The sequence below is a fragment of the Neoarius graeffei genome, chromosome 16 (genome assembly GCF_027579695.1).
Source record: "Neoarius graeffei isolate fNeoGra1 chromosome 16, fNeoGra1.pri, whole genome shotgun sequence".
Lineage (NCBI taxonomy): Eukaryota > Metazoa > Chordata > Actinopteri > Siluriformes > Ariidae > Neoarius > Neoarius graeffei.
The window spans coordinates 42,207,366-42,227,171 of NC_083584.1; the positions used below are offsets into that span (position 1 = coordinate 42,207,366).

The 19,806-nt window shown below is 45.2% G+C and overlaps 1 protein-coding gene across 3 annotated transcripts in view; it reads right to left on the reverse strand.

Moving 5' to 3' along the window:
* samd12 (sterile alpha motif domain containing 12) overlaps window positions 1–19,806 on the reverse strand; it is a 269,788-nt gene that overhangs the window by 33,895 nt on the left and 216,087 nt on the right. The window contains exon 5 of one of the 3 annotated variants that reach the window (XM_060942979.1): window positions 8,664–8,911. The exons of the other annotated variants lie outside the window; for them this stretch is intronic. Within the exon in view, the coding sequence (XP_060798962.1) occupies window positions 8,847–8,911 (65 nt within the window). The 3' untranslated portion in view covers window positions 8,664–8,846. Of the gene's footprint in view, window positions 1–8,663; window positions 8,912–19,806 lie in introns of those variants that run through there. 3 annotated transcript variants of the gene reach the window in all.

The following is a 19,806-nucleotide window of genomic DNA, read 5'->3' on the forward strand; positions in this document are numbered from 1 at the left end:
GAACTGTTGGTTAAAAGTAGGCGGCCTTTCAATTTCATAAAATCGGTGAAATTTAGTTCCCTCTGAAATTTGGTCATTGTGATATGCTTATTTCTGGAATATCTTTAAAAAAACAAAACAAAACAAAACAAAAAAACAGGCCATTCTGTGGCTGGGAAGTTATTTAATTTGAGGGGATTCCTGAGCAAATAATGTGCATGAAATAGCTCGCTTCGTGCAGTCAAGCAGACAGAGGAAGTCCGTGTGTGCATGCGCACGCTGACCTTCATCGTCGTCTTCATCTTTTAGGTTTTACGGCAGCTGGCATCCAGTGTTGCATTACTGCCATCTACAGGTTTACCTTTGACTGTGCACTGACAGTTCCATCATTCTGTCGCTAAACGAACAGCTGATCACACCGAGGTGCTCGCTGGCCACCGATATTTATTAGTTTGGTCCTGCGTTTCCTTTCCTTCTTTTCTTCTCGTTTTCCGTTACTGTAGTCAGTTTTTCACGTTTCATTCGCACACTCACGTCCTCCTGTTTTCTCTCCTGTTTCAAATTTGTATCCCACAATGCCTTGCATGAATGGGGAAAGCCCACCACGTGATGCATGACGTAGTATCTTGTACTGCATCATGGTGAAGCAGGAGAAAATAGCGGAGAATTTAGGGCCACGTGGGCCTAAATTCAATAATTATTCTATTTTAAAAAAACTAATAAAATTGGAAGTCTGTGATTCGAAATCAGTAGTTTTCAGTCCACTAAACAAAAATAATTGGGTGTCAGGCAAAATTCTTTTTATGACCGACACTTGAAAAATTTGAAATGCAGTCTAGCTTTAAGTTTTAAAGGGTAAGTGTTAGTAGTGTAGCATGTTAGTTGTTTATCTGAACCTTTGTAAGGAAGAAATGATTAAGAAAACAGAACTCCAGAAACTTTAGTTGAATATCCATTAGCAGGTGGCAATCATATGACACGCTGACACGACTGGAGATAGTCTATTTAATAAAAATGCCAGTGTCTGTCGTTCATGCCCAGAACAAAATAATGCATCAAATAAATTCAGTTATTTATGAGGGAATCACCAGGATGCTATAATAACATTCTGAATAAGAGAGAGTAGATTGTACATGAAAGGTAAAATTCAACAAACTCTATTGCATGTGCGATTCGTGATACATCACATCCTGACGTTCATGGTGAATGTGAATATGTGCATCCTGGTGGAAAGTTGGAAGTCTGAATGGAGTAAAGTCTGAAGATTAAAGTCTGAACATCAAGGTACACTGATCATTCTGAGGGTATATACACACTGTAAGTGAAGTGTTTGAGAGAGGACAGTGAGTGAGGTTGCCATTTGTATGCAGTAAATCCCCTCCTGTGGAGAAGGCTAATGGGGGTTAACAGGAACACAGACTCCCAGTGCAGAGGGGACTCTCCAAGCCCAGCTGTAAACAATCATAATGAAAGCCATGACAGAATTGTTCTGGTCACACTCACATACACCCACTTTTTAATTGCTTTTGTATGTGACAAGGGCAGAAAAAAGGGATCAAAGCGTCTCTTGCCTTTCTTTACACCCCCCTCCCTTTACAATGCCTCCCTGTGCCCCTCATGCCCCACCCTCCAGGCAAAAGTAATTATTCTCTGAAATCTACATAACAGCAAAACACAGACTGAGCAGAAGAAAGAGCGAGGGAAAACGCCAATGCTAACCACAAGCCCTTTTTACGCAGTCTGTTCAAGACGGGAATGTTGCACCTTTATTCTACCTTGCTGTTCTGTGTAAAAGGTTCAAATACAGAATGGGGGTAATGGAGCCGGAATCAACACCTGCGTAAAAGTGACAAGCGGGACAGTGGTGTGAGGTTTATGACTTCTTTCCAAGACCAGCGAGAATTCAAATGTCTCCATCTGCAGCATCTGAGGTCTGTGTGCCTTTCTACCTCGAATTGCTTCAACACTTCTCTCTACTTTCTCCTCCAACATATTTCTGATCACACAAACAGGTTGCTCAGCAACTCTGTGTTTGAAGAGTGGTATAAATGTGCACGGCTAACAAAAGCACCTCAGCGCTCATTGCAGTTCCAATGTATTGTTTGAAAAGCTGACCGGAAAGCCAGCACGCTTTGTAAAAACACACACTAGGGTGGGTTTATGCAGGCTCGGATTGGTTCAGTGTAAAATAACCAAAGCCGGCATATTGAAGTGTCTTCTTAAGAGCGATATTACAGAATGTCGGTGTAAAAAGGGCTACAGTCTGCATATTGAGCAAGCCTTTTCCATATGTGAGCCCCTCTACAGAATACACTCTTTGACGTGAATGTACACACAATAAACATGCAAAAACATACACACACACTCCTGCAGGATCCCTGGGTAATAGCTGACCCACAGACTAGAGCAAACATAACCTGTATAAACTCTAAGCTCATGAATGCAATCAGCATCTGCTGATGTTTTAGTTTCAGAAAAGGCAAGATGTTTTTTAATATCCTGGCCTTACAGAAGGTAGAGTCATAACAGTAACCATTTCTCACATCATGGCTTATCATCAAAATCATTGCTTTTCATTTATTTACAGCCCAAATACATTCCACATGAGTCCCATTGCAGCCTGGCCTTCTCCTACCTCTTCCCCCCCCCCCCCCCCAATTTTCTCCATAATTTATCCATGGCAGGTTCCAACCCACCTGAGAGATCTCGCCTGCCACACGACATCGACCAACCAGGGAGGGCAAAGGCCATTATGGTCTTTCTCTGAAGCATGTGACACCAGCTGACTGCATCTTTTCAAACTACTGCTCAGACGACATCAGGGGCGACGTAACACACTCGGAGGAAAGTGCTATCCGGGTGGTGTAGTGGTTAGCACTGTTGCCTCACAGCAAGAAGGTGCTGGGTTCAAGCCCAGTGGCCGACAGGGGCCTTTCTGTGTGGAGTTTGCATGTTCTCCCCGTGTCTATGTGGGTTTCCTCCGGGTGCTCCAGTTTCCCCCACAGTCCAAAGACATGCAGTTAGGTTAACATGGGGCGGCCTTGGGCTGAAGTGCCCTTGAGCAAGGCACCTAACCCCCAACTGCTCCCTGGGCGCTGTAGCATAGCTGCCCACTGCTCTGGGTATATGTGTGCATGCATTTGTTCACTGCTTCAGATGGGTTAAATGCAGAGGATGAATTTCACTGTGCTTGAGTGTACATGTGACAAATAAAGGCTTCTTCTACTTCTCCTTCTTCTTCTTTCCGCCAACCTCCACATACATGAGCTCACAGATGCTCAAGATTGGCTAGTGTCACTGTAATTGACAAGGGAAAGAGAGTATGCAACCTTACCCCCTCCTCGACAATTTTGTTTCCTTGAGCTCCCGGCCACGAACCGCTCATCAGGAAGAACATAAAAATATCATAAACATCAAGCAATAAAACACAAAGTCTCTGCTAATCTCTATGGAAATTCTGAATCTATATGCTCCAGTGTATGAAAGTGGAAACACAGAAATTTAAATAATGTAACACCTTTAGATGAGTGGAAAATGAGGAAATGGAGACAGGTGCTGCAATTCAAGGTGCACTTTTACTTTATTTTCATTTTTCAGTGCTATCTAGGCTCGTGCACACAAACACACACATGGGGACATACAGGTCTTTCTCTCTCTCTCTCTCTCTCTCTCAGGACTGGAAAGGCACAGAAAGAGATACACACACACACACACACACACACACACACGTTAATAGACAGCCAGTAATTAGACAGAGGTGCACATGTACGTCGTTTTCATGCAGGATTTCTCACCATCTATATAATAAGTGGCAAAGTTTGTTTGTTTGTTTGTCTTGAGCTAACGTCACCATTTCTCGATGGATTTTCACCAAATTTGGCAAGTAGGTACAGAAATTCCATATTTGGGCCCCAGGGGGTCCCTGGTGGGCTCCTGGGTGGCGGATGTTTGGATTTTTGTTTGTCTTGGATTAACATCACCATTTCTTGATGGATCTTCACCAAATTTGGCATGGAAGTCTGGGGGCAACCCAGGATTTTGCAAAACCCAGGCAACACCGGGTAACCTGCTAGTTATACAGGGTGTCCCCCCCCCAAAAAAAAAGTACTCACATTTTGACTCCTCATAATTTAAAGAGTGAGTAAATTTTTTTGGAACACCCTGTATACATTTCATAGTTATGGCTATGGAAATGATGGGGTGAAACATTTTCACCTGCATATTACTGAACGAACTGTACTGACAGGGATGTTTAAGGTTTTTGCTGTGGCTCTGTAGCTTCTCCCATCAAGTGTTGATTAATAATAATGTCCCTGAAAACCAGAATCTCCTTCAACCCTCACCACACTGGAACTAGATTAAATTTAAACAAACAAACAAACAAACAAACTAGAAGGGCACTCGGTAGAGTGCGTACCTCTGCCAAGCCATGTAGTCTCAACACCAAAATCAAATCACTTGAACTGAGGATAATACCAAAGCTGTCCACCAAAATTAAAATTAATCAAAATCCCTTCGCTACTTTTTGAGTTACTTTGAAAACAGAAAAAAAATAAATCCTGAATCTGCATACATGTCTGAATTTGCATCAGAATCTAGTTAATTGTTCCTTGGCCCACCTTTCCTCAAAATTTCATCAAAATCCGTTCACTACTTTTTTGAGTTACGTTAGAAACAGACAAACAAACAAACGGAGGGGAAAACACAACCTCTTCCAACAAAGTGTCCAAATATGTATACAGTGAAGGGAAATAAGTTGTTAAAGCATGCACATTTGAGTGTGAAATCCCAGTATCAGCGTTTGTTATTCGTATTTTTCAAAAAGACAGCTTCTTCTCGGGGCAGCACGGTGGTGTAGTGGTTAGCGCTGTCGCCTCACAGCAAGAAGGTCCGGGTTCGAGCCCTGTGGCCGGCGAGGGCCTTTCTGTGTGGAGTTTGCATGTTCTCCCCGTGTCCGCGTGGGTTTCCTCCGGGTGCTCCGGTTTCCCCCACAGTCCAAAGACATGCAGGTTAGGTTAACTGGTGACTCTAAATTGACCGTAGGTGTGAATGTGAGTGTGAATGGTTGTCTGTGTCTATGTGTCAGCCCTGTGATGACCTGGCGACTTGTCCAGGGTGTACCCCGCCTTTCGCCCGTAGTCAGCTGGGATAGGCTCCAGCTTGCGTGCGACCCTGTAGAACAGGATAAAGCGGCTAGAGATAATGAGATGAGATGAGACAGCTTCTTCTCACCCATTATTCTAAGATGAGCCATCAAGAAAATTGCAACTTAAACTACGCTATACCTTTCAAGGTTCCAATGCTATAAAACTGCTCTGTGTGCTCAATAAAAGCACTTTGACATTTATGGTATGTGAGTACTGGATGCATTTTAAATATATATTCTGTTCAGGGACTGTGAGCAGCTAGGGCACCTTAACACTACCGCATTACCCATCTGTGCCCCCTGAACACTCCAGAGAGTCTCCTGCAGGAGCTGTAATGATCTTCAACCAAATCTCAAAGTCATAGAGAACAAAGGATTTTGACAAAGTTTGCATGTAGGATTATTCATGGTAAGAATACTACTTTAAATACAGCCAAATGAATTGACAGAATGAATATTGTTGTCAAGTTTGTTTTTATTTCACAAATATACTTAATATACACTCACCGGCCACTTTAATAGGAACTTGTTCTTGATTCTAAGATTCCTGTTCTTGGTTGCAGAAGTGGAACCCAATATGATCTTCTGCTGTTGCATGCTGAGATGCTTTTCTGCTCGATACGGCTGTAAAGAGTTGCTATGAGTTACTATATCCTTCCTGGCAGCTCAAACCAGTTATTATATCCTTCCTGGCAGCTCAAACCAGTTTGGCCATTTTCCTCTGATCTCTCTTATCAACAAGGCGTTTCCACCCACAGAACTGTCGCTCACTCGGTGTCTTATTTTTTGCATCATTCTGTGTAAACTCTAGAGACTGTTGTGTGTGAAAACCCCAGGCGATCAGCAGTGTCTGAAATACTCAAACCAGTCCATCTGGCTCAAACCAACACCCATGCCACAGTGAAAGTCACAGAGATCACAATTTTTCCCGTTCTAATGTTTGAAGTGAACATTAACTGAAGCTCTTGATTTGTATCTGCATGATTTGATGCATTGTGCTGCTGTCAAGGGATCGGCTGATTACAGAACTGCATCAAACAGTAGGTCGATGGGTATTCCTAATAAAGTGGCCAGTGAATGTATCTGTGTATTAAGAAATGAAGAAAATTCAGAAATATATACTGTATAATTACTGTAGGCCCTGATTTACTCATATCCCAAGAGTGTTAATTTGTGTGGGCTGTGTGAGAAATTGCATGCAAGATTAATGGGAACATTTTCAGGTGATCGAGAAAGAATAACTGTGGAAATGACATCACGTGCAAAGTAGTGAGAGGAAACAATAATAAAATGAGGTGTTTGTGTGAGCTAATTGTTCTCGATACGAGAGCTTGGAACAGATTTCCTGTTCAAACAGATTTCTGGAAGAGTGATACTGAAACTTCTTAGACGTATGTGTAATTGTGTCATGCATGACGCAGATTAAAGGTGGTGAGACAAGTTGAAATATTGTTCAAAACATGGTATAAAATGCAAAATAAAAGTGTTTTGTTCAAAAGGAAATGAAAACTTTTACACTGGATTTCTTTAAATGTTAATCATAAAATGATATCATGATTTAAAAAAAATAATTCTTTTTGTTGAATGACAACATTGCAAATGCAAGAAACACACAAAAATGGACAAAATATTTACAGTATATTGCTCATTTCAACCGTGAGCAGGTCTAGTGGTGAGCGTGTCCGCTTCTTGAATGGGAGATCGTGAGTTCATGGGCGGCACGGTGATGTAGTGGTTAGCGCTGTCGCCTCACAGCAAGAAGGTTCTGGGTTCGAGCTCAGTGGCCGGCGAGGGCCTTTCTGTGTGGAGTTTGCATGTTCTCCCCGTGTCTGTGTGGGTTTCCTCCGGGTGCTCCGGTTTCCCCCACAGTCCAAAGACATGCAGGTTAGGTTAAGATGGGTCAGCCTTGGGCTGAAGTGCCCTTGAGCAAGGCACGTAACTGCTCCCTGGGTGCTGTAGCATAGCTGTCCACTGCTCTGGGTATGTGTTCATTACTCGTGTGTGCGCGCGCATGTGTGTGCTCACTGTTTCAGGTGGGTTAAATGTAGAGAGAGTGCTTAAGTGTAGAAGTCGTCGTCTTCTACTCGCTGAGTCATACCAAAGGTCATCATAAAAATGGTCGCAATACAGATGCGAGTAGGGAGTCAAACTCTTGCGGTTACCAGAGAACCAGCCCCCGCTGTAACCTTAGCTATATAACATACGAGAGGCTGATGCGCCTTAGACGAGAGGCTGACTTCTGGTTAGTACTTGGACAGGAGACTGCATGGGAAGATCAGGTCCTGGCACAGGAGGGACTTTGACTCATTTCAAATATGCAAACCTCTGTATCCTACGGTATGAATAAATCAACTTACCTTTTTTTTTTAAACAGATCATTTGCACTTTTCTTTTAAAATAAAATCCATCACTTTGAAATCAGCTATGCTAACTATCTTACAAAGCAAGGACTGAAAAACTGTCCATTATGAAAACGGTTATAAGGAATTTATAAATTTATACAAATTATCCTCAAACCATATACTCACCGTCAACTTTAATCGGAACACCTTTACATTCATGCAGTTATCCAACCAGCCAATCATGTGACGGCAGTAAATCATGCAGATACAGGCCAAGAGCTTCAGTTAAAGGGGAACTGAAGTCATTTTTAAACTTGCTTTATTTCTTAATTAACGTGTTATTCAATTACGTTTTGAGTTTTAGTAACCTTATATCGTGACTCGTATTGGCATATTATGTTACACTTATCAGCCTTTTTGGCTTTTAGCCGTGTTGAATGTTATTCGTATGGTCCACAACAGGCGTCGCTTATCCGCGCGATTTTCACGAGACTTGTGCGAGACTTCAAACGTGAAGTGTCAGTGCCGCCATTTCGAAAACTGTTTACACAGCGGCTAGATCGCCATATCGTTCCAATTTAGATTAATTTCGAGATTTGCCAGCTTCATCAGTGATGGAGATTATTCCATACGACTTTGAACCAACGTGGAGCAGAGAAGAGTTGGAAAGATGACAGGATAAGGACGAGTCCGTCACGCTGGTATTTAAGTCATTACTGTCGCACAATTAAAACGTGTCAGATCAGGAGGCTGGTGGGCTTTCAAAATAATAAATACATACATGTATTTTTGTGATAAATACATATTTATACTGAGCGCATTTCCCACATAGTCCTCAATAAGGTTTCGGACAGCACTACAAAATGGCGTCCCCACTATATAGTGCCCTATATAATGAGCAGGGAGTGATTTCAGACACAGGGAAAACTTCCAGCTTGATTATGTCAGCATTCGAAGGATGGCGCACGTGTCTTTTGACAACGTTGGCAGATGTTGGTCACTTTGATTTCCACTGTATGTTTTCCTTCCGTCCTATGATGTCTTGCACAGGTCTCAGCAAATCTCGTTTACGGCCATTGCTTTGACATATGGACTGATATATTACATAGCATATTTCAAACACTCATAACTTGCTATAGCAGTGACAACATAGCTGTCAGAAATGCATTCCAATATTTAATAAAATGAGATGAACAGAATTTTGATAATAAAAAAAATTGCCTTCAGTTCCCCTTTAATGTTCACATCAAACATCAGCATGAAGAAAAAGCGTGATCTCTGTGATTAGCTGTGGCATGGGTGTTGGTGCCAGATGGACTGGTTTGAGCGTTTCAGAAGCTGCTGATCTCCTGGGGTTTTCACACAACAGTCTTTAGAGTTTACACAGAATGGTGCAAAAAACAAAAAACATCCTGTGTGTGGAGGGTCTGCCAGCTGAAACACCCTGTTGTTGAGAAATCAGAGGAGAATGATCAGACTGGTCTGAGATGACAAAGTCAATACTAACTCAAATAATCACTCTTTACAACCGCGGTGAGCAGAAAAGCATCTCAGAACGTACAACACGTCAAACCACGAGGTGGATGGACTCCAACAGCAGGTTCCACTCCTGTCAGTCAAGAACAAGAATCAGGCATAAAGTCACAGAGATCACACTTTCTTCATTCTGATGTTTGATGTTTGAACACATCAACCGAAGCTCTTGACCTGTATATCTGCATGACGTTTTTCTTGCATTGTGTTTCTGTCAAATGATCGGCTGATGAGATGTACAAGTGCTCCTAATAAAGTGAACAGTGAGTCTATATGAAACTATACACTGGTAATCTTAACATTAAGAAGCACTACCACACATTTTATTGCACAATTTCATATAAACATCATTTATTAGTAGATATGAACACAAATCTCATGTCCTGTTTAAAACTTTTTGAATACCAGATTTGTAGAAACTATATTCAACTGTGCAACAGCAACCCCTAGAAAAACAATCGACCTCTTATAGTTCATCATTTCCAGGCACTGAGCTCAAATGAGATATCGAGTTTATAGTTTTGTGAGTAGCGACCTTGTGTCTGAGAGCACTGATCAGTTGGGCAAAACTGAAAGATAAGCACAGAAAAGGAGAAGCTGAGCCTTGACGAAGACACTTCATCTCTGCTGTTTTAGTTAACAAAATATTACACATTCTATTGTATTCCGTATCAGACTTCAAGTACAACCTTATTTGAAGCTTAGATCCCTTAATTATCCAATTATTAAATGATCAAAATGCCCTTAAATAGCCATTTTTTCTTAGCTTGCATTGTACTAGGTCAATGTGCAAATAAAGACACCAATGCCTCCAAAAGTCATTTTGAAATGTCAGACAAACAGCTGCCAGGTTTTAAAATAAACTACGCTACTATTGATCTCTAAATACAGTGCCCGCTACATAACTTCTTCATCCACTTTCAGGGCATTGCTTCTTCCCTAGCTACATTTAGCATCAGTGTAAAAGAAACGGGAAACTCATGCAACCTTTGCAGGACCTATTTTAACAATATGCAGTCTGGACACCAGTAAAGCAGAGTTAAAAATGTATTATTCTTAGCACAGCAGTTTCTCGTTGTAACAGTACATAAATGGCACCAAGCAATGCACCAGAGGGGAATCGTCACGGCCTTCTAGGCCTTCAGAGAAGGCCCAGACATATCAGCATTTCAAATGTTATCTTTAATTCTTTCATTTTTAAAATTTCTTTCATAATTTCATTAGACTTATTCTCTTCTAATTTTAAATTGGTCTCATTTTCTATAAAATTTGCTTCAGAAATGAAAGGGTTACTGTCCTGAAAACATTAAAATCGAGTTATCCAATGAGATTTTTTTGTTTGTTGTCTCTAGGCTGAGAAGAGTTTAGAGCTGGCTCGCTCATTGGTTAGGACTTCATTGCCGGACAGAAGGCCATGGCAGTGTATGTTTATGTAGGAAGTGACAGATGAATTAACCAATCAGATTTTGATTTCTAGTGGGAGGGACCAAAAATGTATCACCCTCGGCCTTCTTGAAGGCCAACGCGAGCTTAAAGGAGATACGCAGAGCCATGGCCTCACTTTTTGTTTATAAATGCCTTGAGACCTCAAGAATGGCATAGGAATAGTTTTAAGCTTTAACAATAAATCTAATATAGTAATTTTTATGATTAAAGTGATTTCATATAGGTAGCGGTCTGAGTGAATGACCTTGACATATGTGACGTCACAGCGGGAAGTCTATCGGTCTCATCACCATTTCCGTTATACTAAAACACAGAGCTGACTGCAACTCCGATCCTCCATTTTGAGATAATTTATTGCCATGCCACGTAGATGTGTTGCTGGCAGGTGCAGCAACATGACAGAAGGTGGATTTACATTGCATTCATGGCCCAAGAATGTTCAAACTGCAAAGATTTGGACGCGTTTTGCGAGAAAATCACAGATTGGGCACCTATGCAGTGGTCTCTCCTCTGCACATTTTACTGAGGACTTGTACAAAACCTCTGATCTGTTGAGGAGCGTTGGCTATAAGCCCGTATTGAAAGACGGTACAGTACCAACAATTAAAGGAAAAGAAAACTGCAAGAAAAGGAAAGTAAGTTCACTTGCACCAGTTCTCCCAGAGTGTGAGCCGAGCAATAATGGCGGACAACTTAGTATGGAGAAAATGGAGAATGAGCAGTCCAGTCGTCAGATTTCTCCGCTGGATATGCTTACCTCAGCAGCAATATCTCGCCCTTGCATGGAAGAAGCGAATGAACAAAGAACTGAAAGTCAGATTGTTTCAAAACAATCGGCCACAAGATCGGCCTTCAAGAAGCGAGAACACAGACGGGTAAGATGCGACTCTCATTTGGTTACATAATGACAAGAACACCACTTGTTGTTTAGCTGCATTTAGATTAATACATGTAACTTGTATTGTGTATTTAAGTTACCGGTATAAGATTATTTAATTTGCTTCAGAATGTGATTGTCTCAGTTCATCTGATTATTTAATTAGCCTTTTACATTTTATCAGTGAAAATGCATGCATGTACATGTACGTTGCATAAGTTATAATGCCTATCCTGTTTTAATGAGAGTCACGTGAGACTGTCAGTTCAATTCCATCCAATTCTCTAGATGGCTTTGTTCTCTGGCTTTATTTCGTAAGGTGGGGGCCTCCGTGGCCAACATGTTACTATCGGATTCACTTTCCGATGGTTTGAACTGATACGGTTCTACGTGTATAGCAGTAGCATGCACACACACTCCAATTTCAGGACTATCACAGTCAGATGTGTATTACTATCTGAGGAATCCGAAGAATCTCCAATAAATCCGAATGAAGAGGCCATTGCAATCACTCTCGCCTGCCGAGTCTGGCTTTGGTCTATAGCACTGGTTCCTGCTGTGACATCACGCACTCAGGGCTGGCTGGCTCAGCGGGGCAGCTCGAATGCCAACTTTGCAGTCGATTTTAACTCTCAATAAGATATATATATATTTTTTTTATTCGCAATTATGCAGCATACAAGAGTCAAGGATGGAGATACTATCCACTCAGAAATGTAATTAAAAATAAAGGTTCTGCGTATCTCCTTTAACAGTCTTTAAGTCTTTCATCAGTAGTGTTAGCGAATGCTAATAAAGCGGTCAAGCCAGTGCTATTGAGAGCAAGTAGCACAGGCTAATGACTGAGAAACTAAGATTTCTGTCTCCAAACTCTTCTTCCACGCATGCTGAGTATTTTTCACTCAGACTTAAGTATTCATTTCTCTATGCAATTTACTTCATTACTTTTAAAATCAACATTGATAGCTACACATAACGGAGCGACCTGGCAGCCTGTCACTAATCCCTTGCAAAATCCTTTGCCCTGTTGCTTTTTTGGTGTGTGTGGCAGCGGGGGCGTGGTCAAGCGCCGGTCTGTGACAGGAGGGCGGAGTTGGGGAAGGTAAGTGGCAGAATCACTACACCTGAGTGTAATTAACCTGTGTTTTGTGTGTGTTCTCCCCAGTAAACCGCGCCAAATTTAAGGAGGGAGAGTGAGAGTGGAGGGGAGCTTGCCGAGAGGAGACTACGGAGTGTGTGTGTGTGTAAATCTCCGAGTGTTGCTTATTTGAATGCCCGACTGAAAAGTGCAGCAATAAAAACACGATATTCATCCTGATCTCTGTCCTGCCGTCTTCTGTGCTCCACCCACACGTTAAACCCGCTACAGTGGTGCTGAAACCCGGGAGGTGGAGCACCTGTCCTGCAGCCCCATGGAATCCTCCCCGTTCGCGGACTTGGTCCACGCCCTCGCCACGCCTCAGCAGAGCCAGCACCAGGCACTCGTCACGCTCCGGAAGGAGCAGGAGCGCCGCTTCGAAGCCCTGGTGCTGGCTCAACAGGAAGACCGAGAGGCGTTCCGGCGCCTCCTCGCGTCGGCGGGGTCCACCAGCGCCCCGGCCGCGGGCCCATCTCCCCTCACCTTGACCAAGATGGGCCCGCAGGACGACCCCGAGCCTTTCATCGCGTTGTTCGAGCAGGTCGCCGAAGCCTCGGGGTGGCCGATGGAACAGCGCGTGGCGCGCCTCCTCCCCCTCCTGACGGGAGAGGCGCAGTTAGCCGCACTACAGCTCCCCGCCGACCGCTGGCTGGCCTACGCCGACCTTCGCCGGGCTGTCCTCCAGCGCGTGGGGCGCACGCCGGAGCAGCAGCGCCAGCGCTTCAGCGCGCTGCAGATGGAGGAAGTCGGCAGCCCGTTCGCGTTCGGCCAGCAGCTCCGGGACGCCTGCTGGCGGTGGCTGAGGGCCGAAGATCGCGACGCCGAGGGAATCATCGACCCGCCGGAACCGTGGAGTGGGTCCAGTGCCACCGCCCGGTGTCGCTGGATCAGGCCGTGGGACTGGCGGAGGATCATCTGGCGGCTGTCCCGGCGGCAGGACAACGGATGACGTCGTCTTCTCTCTCCTCTTCTCTCTCTCTCTCTCTCTCTTCCCCCTCCTCCCGTGTCCCGTCCTCGCCCCATTCCCCCACCACAGAGGCGGGGGCCGGCTCCACCCCAGCCGGCCCGCCGCACCCGTGGTGCCCACCCGTTTCTCCCTTCTGTGTCTGTCTCTCCCCCCCTCAGGTGAGTGACCCTCAAAACACAGCTGCAGAGGGGAGGCCCGGGCCGGTTTGCTGGCGCTGCGGGGAACCGGGCCACCTGCAGCAACAGTGTGCAGCGATGGAGGTGGGGGCGGTGGTGCGGATACCCGACGTGCCAGAGGCTGCCCTCGATCAGGCCGGAGCGTATCGCATACCGGTAAGTGTACAAGGGGCGACATATCAGGCGTTGGTGGATTCGGGTTGCAATCAGACCTCGATCCGCCAAAGCCTGGTGCAAGACGAGGCATTGGGGGGAGCACAAGGGGTGAAGGTGTTGTGTGTGCACGGGGATATTCACAGCTACCCGTTGGTGTTGGTCCACATATATTTCAGAGGGGAAAAATCGATAGTGAAGGCGGCGGTTAATCCTTGCCTTACCCACTCTTTGATCTTGGGGACTGATTGGCCGGGATTTCGGGGGTTGATGGCACGCCTAGTAAAGAGTGGGTCCTGCCGGTTGTCAGGGGAGGGTCCCAGTGTCGCTTTGGCTGGAGCTGCGGTCGCAGAGCCGTCTACGTCATCTCCGCGACAGAGTGAGGAGCCCCTGGCCCCTCCTCTTTCTATTGGGGAATCCCTCGCGGATTTCCCACTGGAACAATCGCGAGACGAGACTCTGCGACACGCGTTTGACCAAGTGAGAGTAATCGATGGTCAAACGCTCCAGCCGAACGCCACCCCGTCCTTCCCCTATTTTTCCATTTTGAAGGATAGGTTATACCGAGTGACGCAGGACACTCAGACGAAGGAGTGAGTCACCCAGTTGTTAATTCCAAAGAGCCGCCGGGAATTGGTATTCCAGGCGGCTCACTTTAATCCCATGGCGGGACACCTCGGGCAGGATAAGACACTCGCCCGGATAATGGCCCGGTTCTATTGGCCGGGGATTCGCGGCGACGTCCGTAAGTGGTGTACGGCGTGCCGCGAATGCCAATTAGTAAATCCAGCGGCCATTCCAAAAGCGCCCTTGTGCCCCCTACCATTAATCGAGACCCCGTTTGAAAGAATTGGGATGGATCTCGTCGGGCCATTAGATCGGTCAACACGAGGGTACCGCTTTATATTGGTTCTGGTGGACTATGCAACGCGATACCCGGAAGCGGTGCCTCTCCGCAATATCTCCGCACGTAGTATTGAAGAGGCCCTCTTCCACGTCATCTCCCGTGTTGGAATCCCGAAAGAGATTCTGACTGACCAAGGCACCTCGTTTATGTCACGAACACTGAGCGAACTGTATGGGCTACTGGGTATTAAGCCGATCCACACCAGCGTGTATCACCCACAGACGGACGGTTTAGTTGAATGGTTCAATCGCACCCTCAAGAATATTATCAAAAAATTCGTAAGTGAGGACGCACGTAACTGGGATAAGTGGCTTGAACCCTTGTTGTTTGCAGTGCGAGAGGTCCCCCAAGCCTCCATGGGGTTCTCCCTGTTTGAATTATTGTATGGGCGTAAGCCGTGCGGCATCTTAGATGTACTGCGGGAAAATTGGGAGGAGGGACCTTCACAGAGCAAAAACGAAATTCAGTACGTTATGGATCTGCGCGCAAAACTCCACACGCTCACCCACCTAACTCAGGAGAATTTGCGGCAGGCCCAGGAACGGCAAACCCGCCTGTACAACAAGGGCACGCGCCTTAGAGAGTTCACTCCGGGAGATAAGGTACTCGTCCTGTTGCCCACATCGAGCTCCAAATTAATCGCCAAGTGGCAAGGGCCCTTTGAGGTCACATGGCGAGTCGGGGACGTCAACTATGAGGTTAGGCGAACGGACAGGGAGGGGGCGCTACAGATCTACCACCTCAATCTACTGAAACTCTGGAACGAGGAGGTCCCCGTGGCGTTGGTGTCAGTAGTTCCGGAGAAGGCGGAGCTGGGACTGGAGGTCCAAAAAGAGTCATTGGCATCTCACACCTCTCCGGTCCCCTGTGGAGACCACCTCTCCCCGACCCAACTCACGGAGGTCGCCCAGTTGCAGGCCGAGTTTTCGGATGTGTTCTCGCCCCTGTCCGGTCGCACCAACCTCATAGAACACCACATAGAGACGCCCCTGGGGGTGGTAGTGCGTAGCCGTCCTTATAGATTACCCGAACACAAAAAAAAGGTGGTTCGGGAAGAACTTCAGGCCATGCTCGAAATGGGCATCGTCGAGGAGTCCCACAGTGACTGGAGCAGCCCGGTGGTCTTGGTTCCCAAGGCCGATGGCTCGATCCGGTTCTGTGTGGACTATAGAAAAGTCAACGCGGTGTCTAAATTCAACGCGTACCCAATGCCTCGTATTGATGAGCTGCTCGATCGACTAGGCACGGCTCGCTTTTACTCGACACTGGATTTGACGAAGGGATATTGGCAGATCCCCTTGACTCCATTATCCCGGGAAAAAACGGCCTTTTCCACACCGTTCAGCTTACACCAGTTCGTCACACTTCCGTTTGGGCTGTTTGGGGCGCCCGCTACGTTTCAGTGGCTGATGGACCGGGTCCTCCGGCCCCACGCCACCTATGCGGCCGCTTACTTAGACGACATCATCATTTATAGTAATGACTGGCAGCGGCACCTGCAACACCTGAGGGCTGTCCTTAGGTCGCTGAGGCGGGCGGGGCTCACTGCCAACCCAAAGAAGTGTGCGATTGGGCGGGTGGAAGTGCGGTATCTGGGCTTCCACTTGGGTAACGGGCAGGTGTGTCCCCAAATTAATAAGACAGCAGCGATTGCGGCCTGCCCGAGGCCCAAGACCAAAAAGGGGGTGAGACAGTTCCTGGGGCTGGCTGGCTATTATCGTAGGTTTATACCTAATTATTTGGACGTCACCAGCCCGCTGACTGACCTCACTAAAAAGGGGGCGCCAGATCCGGTCCAGCGGACGGAGCAGTGCCAGCGGGCTTTCTCTGAGGTAAAGGCTGCACTGTGTGGGGGGCCACTTTTGCACTCCCCTGACTTCTCTCTCCCTTTTTTGTTACAGACGGATGCATCGGACAGAGGGCTGGGGGCCGTTTTGTCCCAGCAGGTGGGGGGAGAGGATCGCCCAGTGTTATACATCAGCCGAAAGCTGTCAGTGCGTGAGGGGCGCTACAGCACAATCGAGAAAGAGTGCCTGGCAATCAAGTGGGCGGTCCTCGCCCTCCGTTACTACCTGCTGGGGCGCTCTTTCACCCTCTGTTCAGACCACGCGCCCCTCCAGTGGCTCCATCGCATGAAGGATGCCAACGCGTGGATCACCCGTTGGTATCTGGCGCTCCAACCTTTCAACTTCAAGGTGGTCCACAGGCCGTGGGCGCAGATGGTCGTGGCGGACTTCCTCTCTCGTCGGGGGGGGGGGAGTCGGCTGCGGGCCAGACAGGCGCCCGGCCTGAGTCGGGCGGTGGGGGTATGTGGCAGCGGGGGCGTGGTCAAGCGCCGGTCTGTGACAGGAGGGCGGAGTTGGGGAAGGTAAGTGGCAGAATCGCTACACCTGAGTGTAATTAACCTGTGTTTTGTGTGTGTTCTCCCCAGTAAACCGTGCCCTATTTAAGGAGGGAGAGTGAGAGCGGAGGGGAGCTTGCAGAGAGGAGACTACGGATTGTGTGTGTGTGTAAATCTCCGAGTGTTGCTTATTTGAATGCCCGACTGAAAAGTGCGGCAATAAAAACACGATATTCATCCTGATCTCTGTCCTGCCGTCTTCTGTGCTCCACCCACACGTTAAACCCGCTACAGTGTGTCTGGCTAAGTTTGGCTGAGCTCAAGTCCCAGCTCTAATAGTAATGGTTTGCCACCACAGTACACAATATGTCACACCCTATATCACAGCACACCATTGCTATTTTCAAGTGCCTTGTTCCAGATCCAACTTCCTCTATTCAACCCAGTTACAGGCAAAGCTGAAATTAGGAGCATGTGGATGTGGGCAAAGAGGTTTAATGGCTTCACGCTGTTCAGTTCCCTAGTGCTTTGGGTTTACTTCGTTTCTCTATGTGCGGTGAACACAGTTTGGAAGAGCCAGCCTTGGGCTTTTGGTCTGCCCGAGTCAATCAGAGATACACTGCCAGAACTTCAAGTCAAGTCAAGTTTATTTGTATAGCGCTTTTAACAATAAACATTGTTGCAAAGCAGCTTTACAGAATTTGAACGACTTAAAACATGAGCTAATTTTATTCCTAATCTATCCCCAATGAGCAAGCCTGTGGTGATGGTGGCAAGGAAAAACTCCCTCAGATGACATGAGGAAGAAACCTCGAGAGGAGCCAGACTCAAAAGGGAACCCATCCTCATTTGGGCAACAACAGACAACATGACTATAACATTAACAGTTTTAACATGAAGTCAGTTTTGTTGATGTTATGAACTCTTCATTGATGAGTTAATTAGATTAATTTCACCCTGAAAACATGAAAGAAATCTAACCTTTAATTGAAGAACTTCACTCCACGATCACTCTGTGTGACCTAGTGCTACTACGCACTTACATTTAATGGAACATAATGAAATGTTAAATTATCTTATTTGACTATTTTGGTGCAGTAGTGGCATTAAATTGTTGCAAGATATATAGAGTGTATTTTATGTTTACTTCTAATCTTGAATACATGTTATTATTCTATCCACATTCAATGGATATGAACAATCGCGTGCTCTGATTGGCTACTCTACTACTAGGCTATCAGCTCATATACCATGAGTAGAGAAAAACAAAATGACAGAGCGTGTTACTGAACCAACCGAGGACAAAATAAAAACTCTACTCAAAAACAAAACTCGAAAAATACAAAAAAACAAAACAAAAAAAGTGCAACATAATATGGAATAAAAATAATTAATGGTAAGAATGTACAGTATCTTTTTTTAATTTTTCAAGAATTATTATTACAGCATTTTCCACAAATTGCTGCTGTCATTTCTCCGGTTGTTTAGATTCTAAGTTTAAATGATTTTGTCTGATGTTTTGTTTAAAGATTTTATTTATCAAATTTGTAAAAAAAATAAAAATAAAAATGCTCTGTTTCTGAAAATCCAGTGAATGCAGATAGAATAAAACAGTTATTCCACTCAATCTCGTCACACATGGCTTATAGCTAACTCGGTGCTACGCGCCTCGTTGGCTATCAGCTCATGTACGACTCGATTTCGTGGAATAACTTAATTGTTTCTAACTAGGCGCAGCCAGCCTTACAGTTTGCTCCAAAATTATTAGCACCCTTTTACTCTATTGGTAAAAAAGGTTATAAAAATATTTTTGTGGTTAGATTAATTTCACCCTGAAAACATGAAAGAAATCTAACCTTTAATTGAAGTACATTTATTTAAAAACAAGATTCTCTCTCACACACACACACACACACACACACACACACACACACACACACACACACACACACACACACACAGTACCCTCCATGATTATCAGCACCCCTTGTAAAGATTAGTTAAAAGGGTCATTATTTCTTGATGTGGGATTTGTTTTTCTCTGAAGAAATTTATTTCCATTAAACATTGAATTTTTCTAATTTTTTCAGTGTGAGATGAAGCTACTTAAAAAAAGGTGGATTTTTTTCTGATGCTTTTTACTATAAGAGATAGCTAGAATTATTGGCACCCCCACGGAATGCTATGGATGGTGCACAAAGTACTAAATGTACTTTGAACAACATCCATTTTCCAATACATCATTCTGTCTTCTCATTTAATGCTTGATGAGCTTGGAGAATATAGAGCCAGGAATCTGAGAGCACGCTTCAATACAGAATCACTCCATATCCTCCAGGGTCCTCGGTCTTCTCTTATAGCTTCAGCTCAAACAATGGTACATATTCAGTAGGGTGTAGTTCATGGACTGGAATGGCCAAATCACAAACTTGATTCTGTAGGCACTGAAACATTGTTCTGGATAATCGTTCTGCTGGAAGATCCAAATCATGAGCGACTTTTAGCTTCTTGGCAGAGACCAGATTTTCATTTAAAATCTCCTGGTACCTCATTGAGTCCTTGATGCCATGTATCCTCACAAGATTCACAGGGTGTTTAGAGAGTAAACAGCCCCACAACTTCACAGATCCTCCACCATAACCAACAGTGGGCATTAGGTTATTTTCTGTATAAGCATCCTTCTTTTTATAAACCCACCTGGAGTGTGTGTTGCCAAAAAGTTATATTTTTGATTCATCAGACTATATACTGGTTCCAGTCAAAGTCCCAGCAGTGTCTAGTGAACTGAAGTTTGTGGTTAG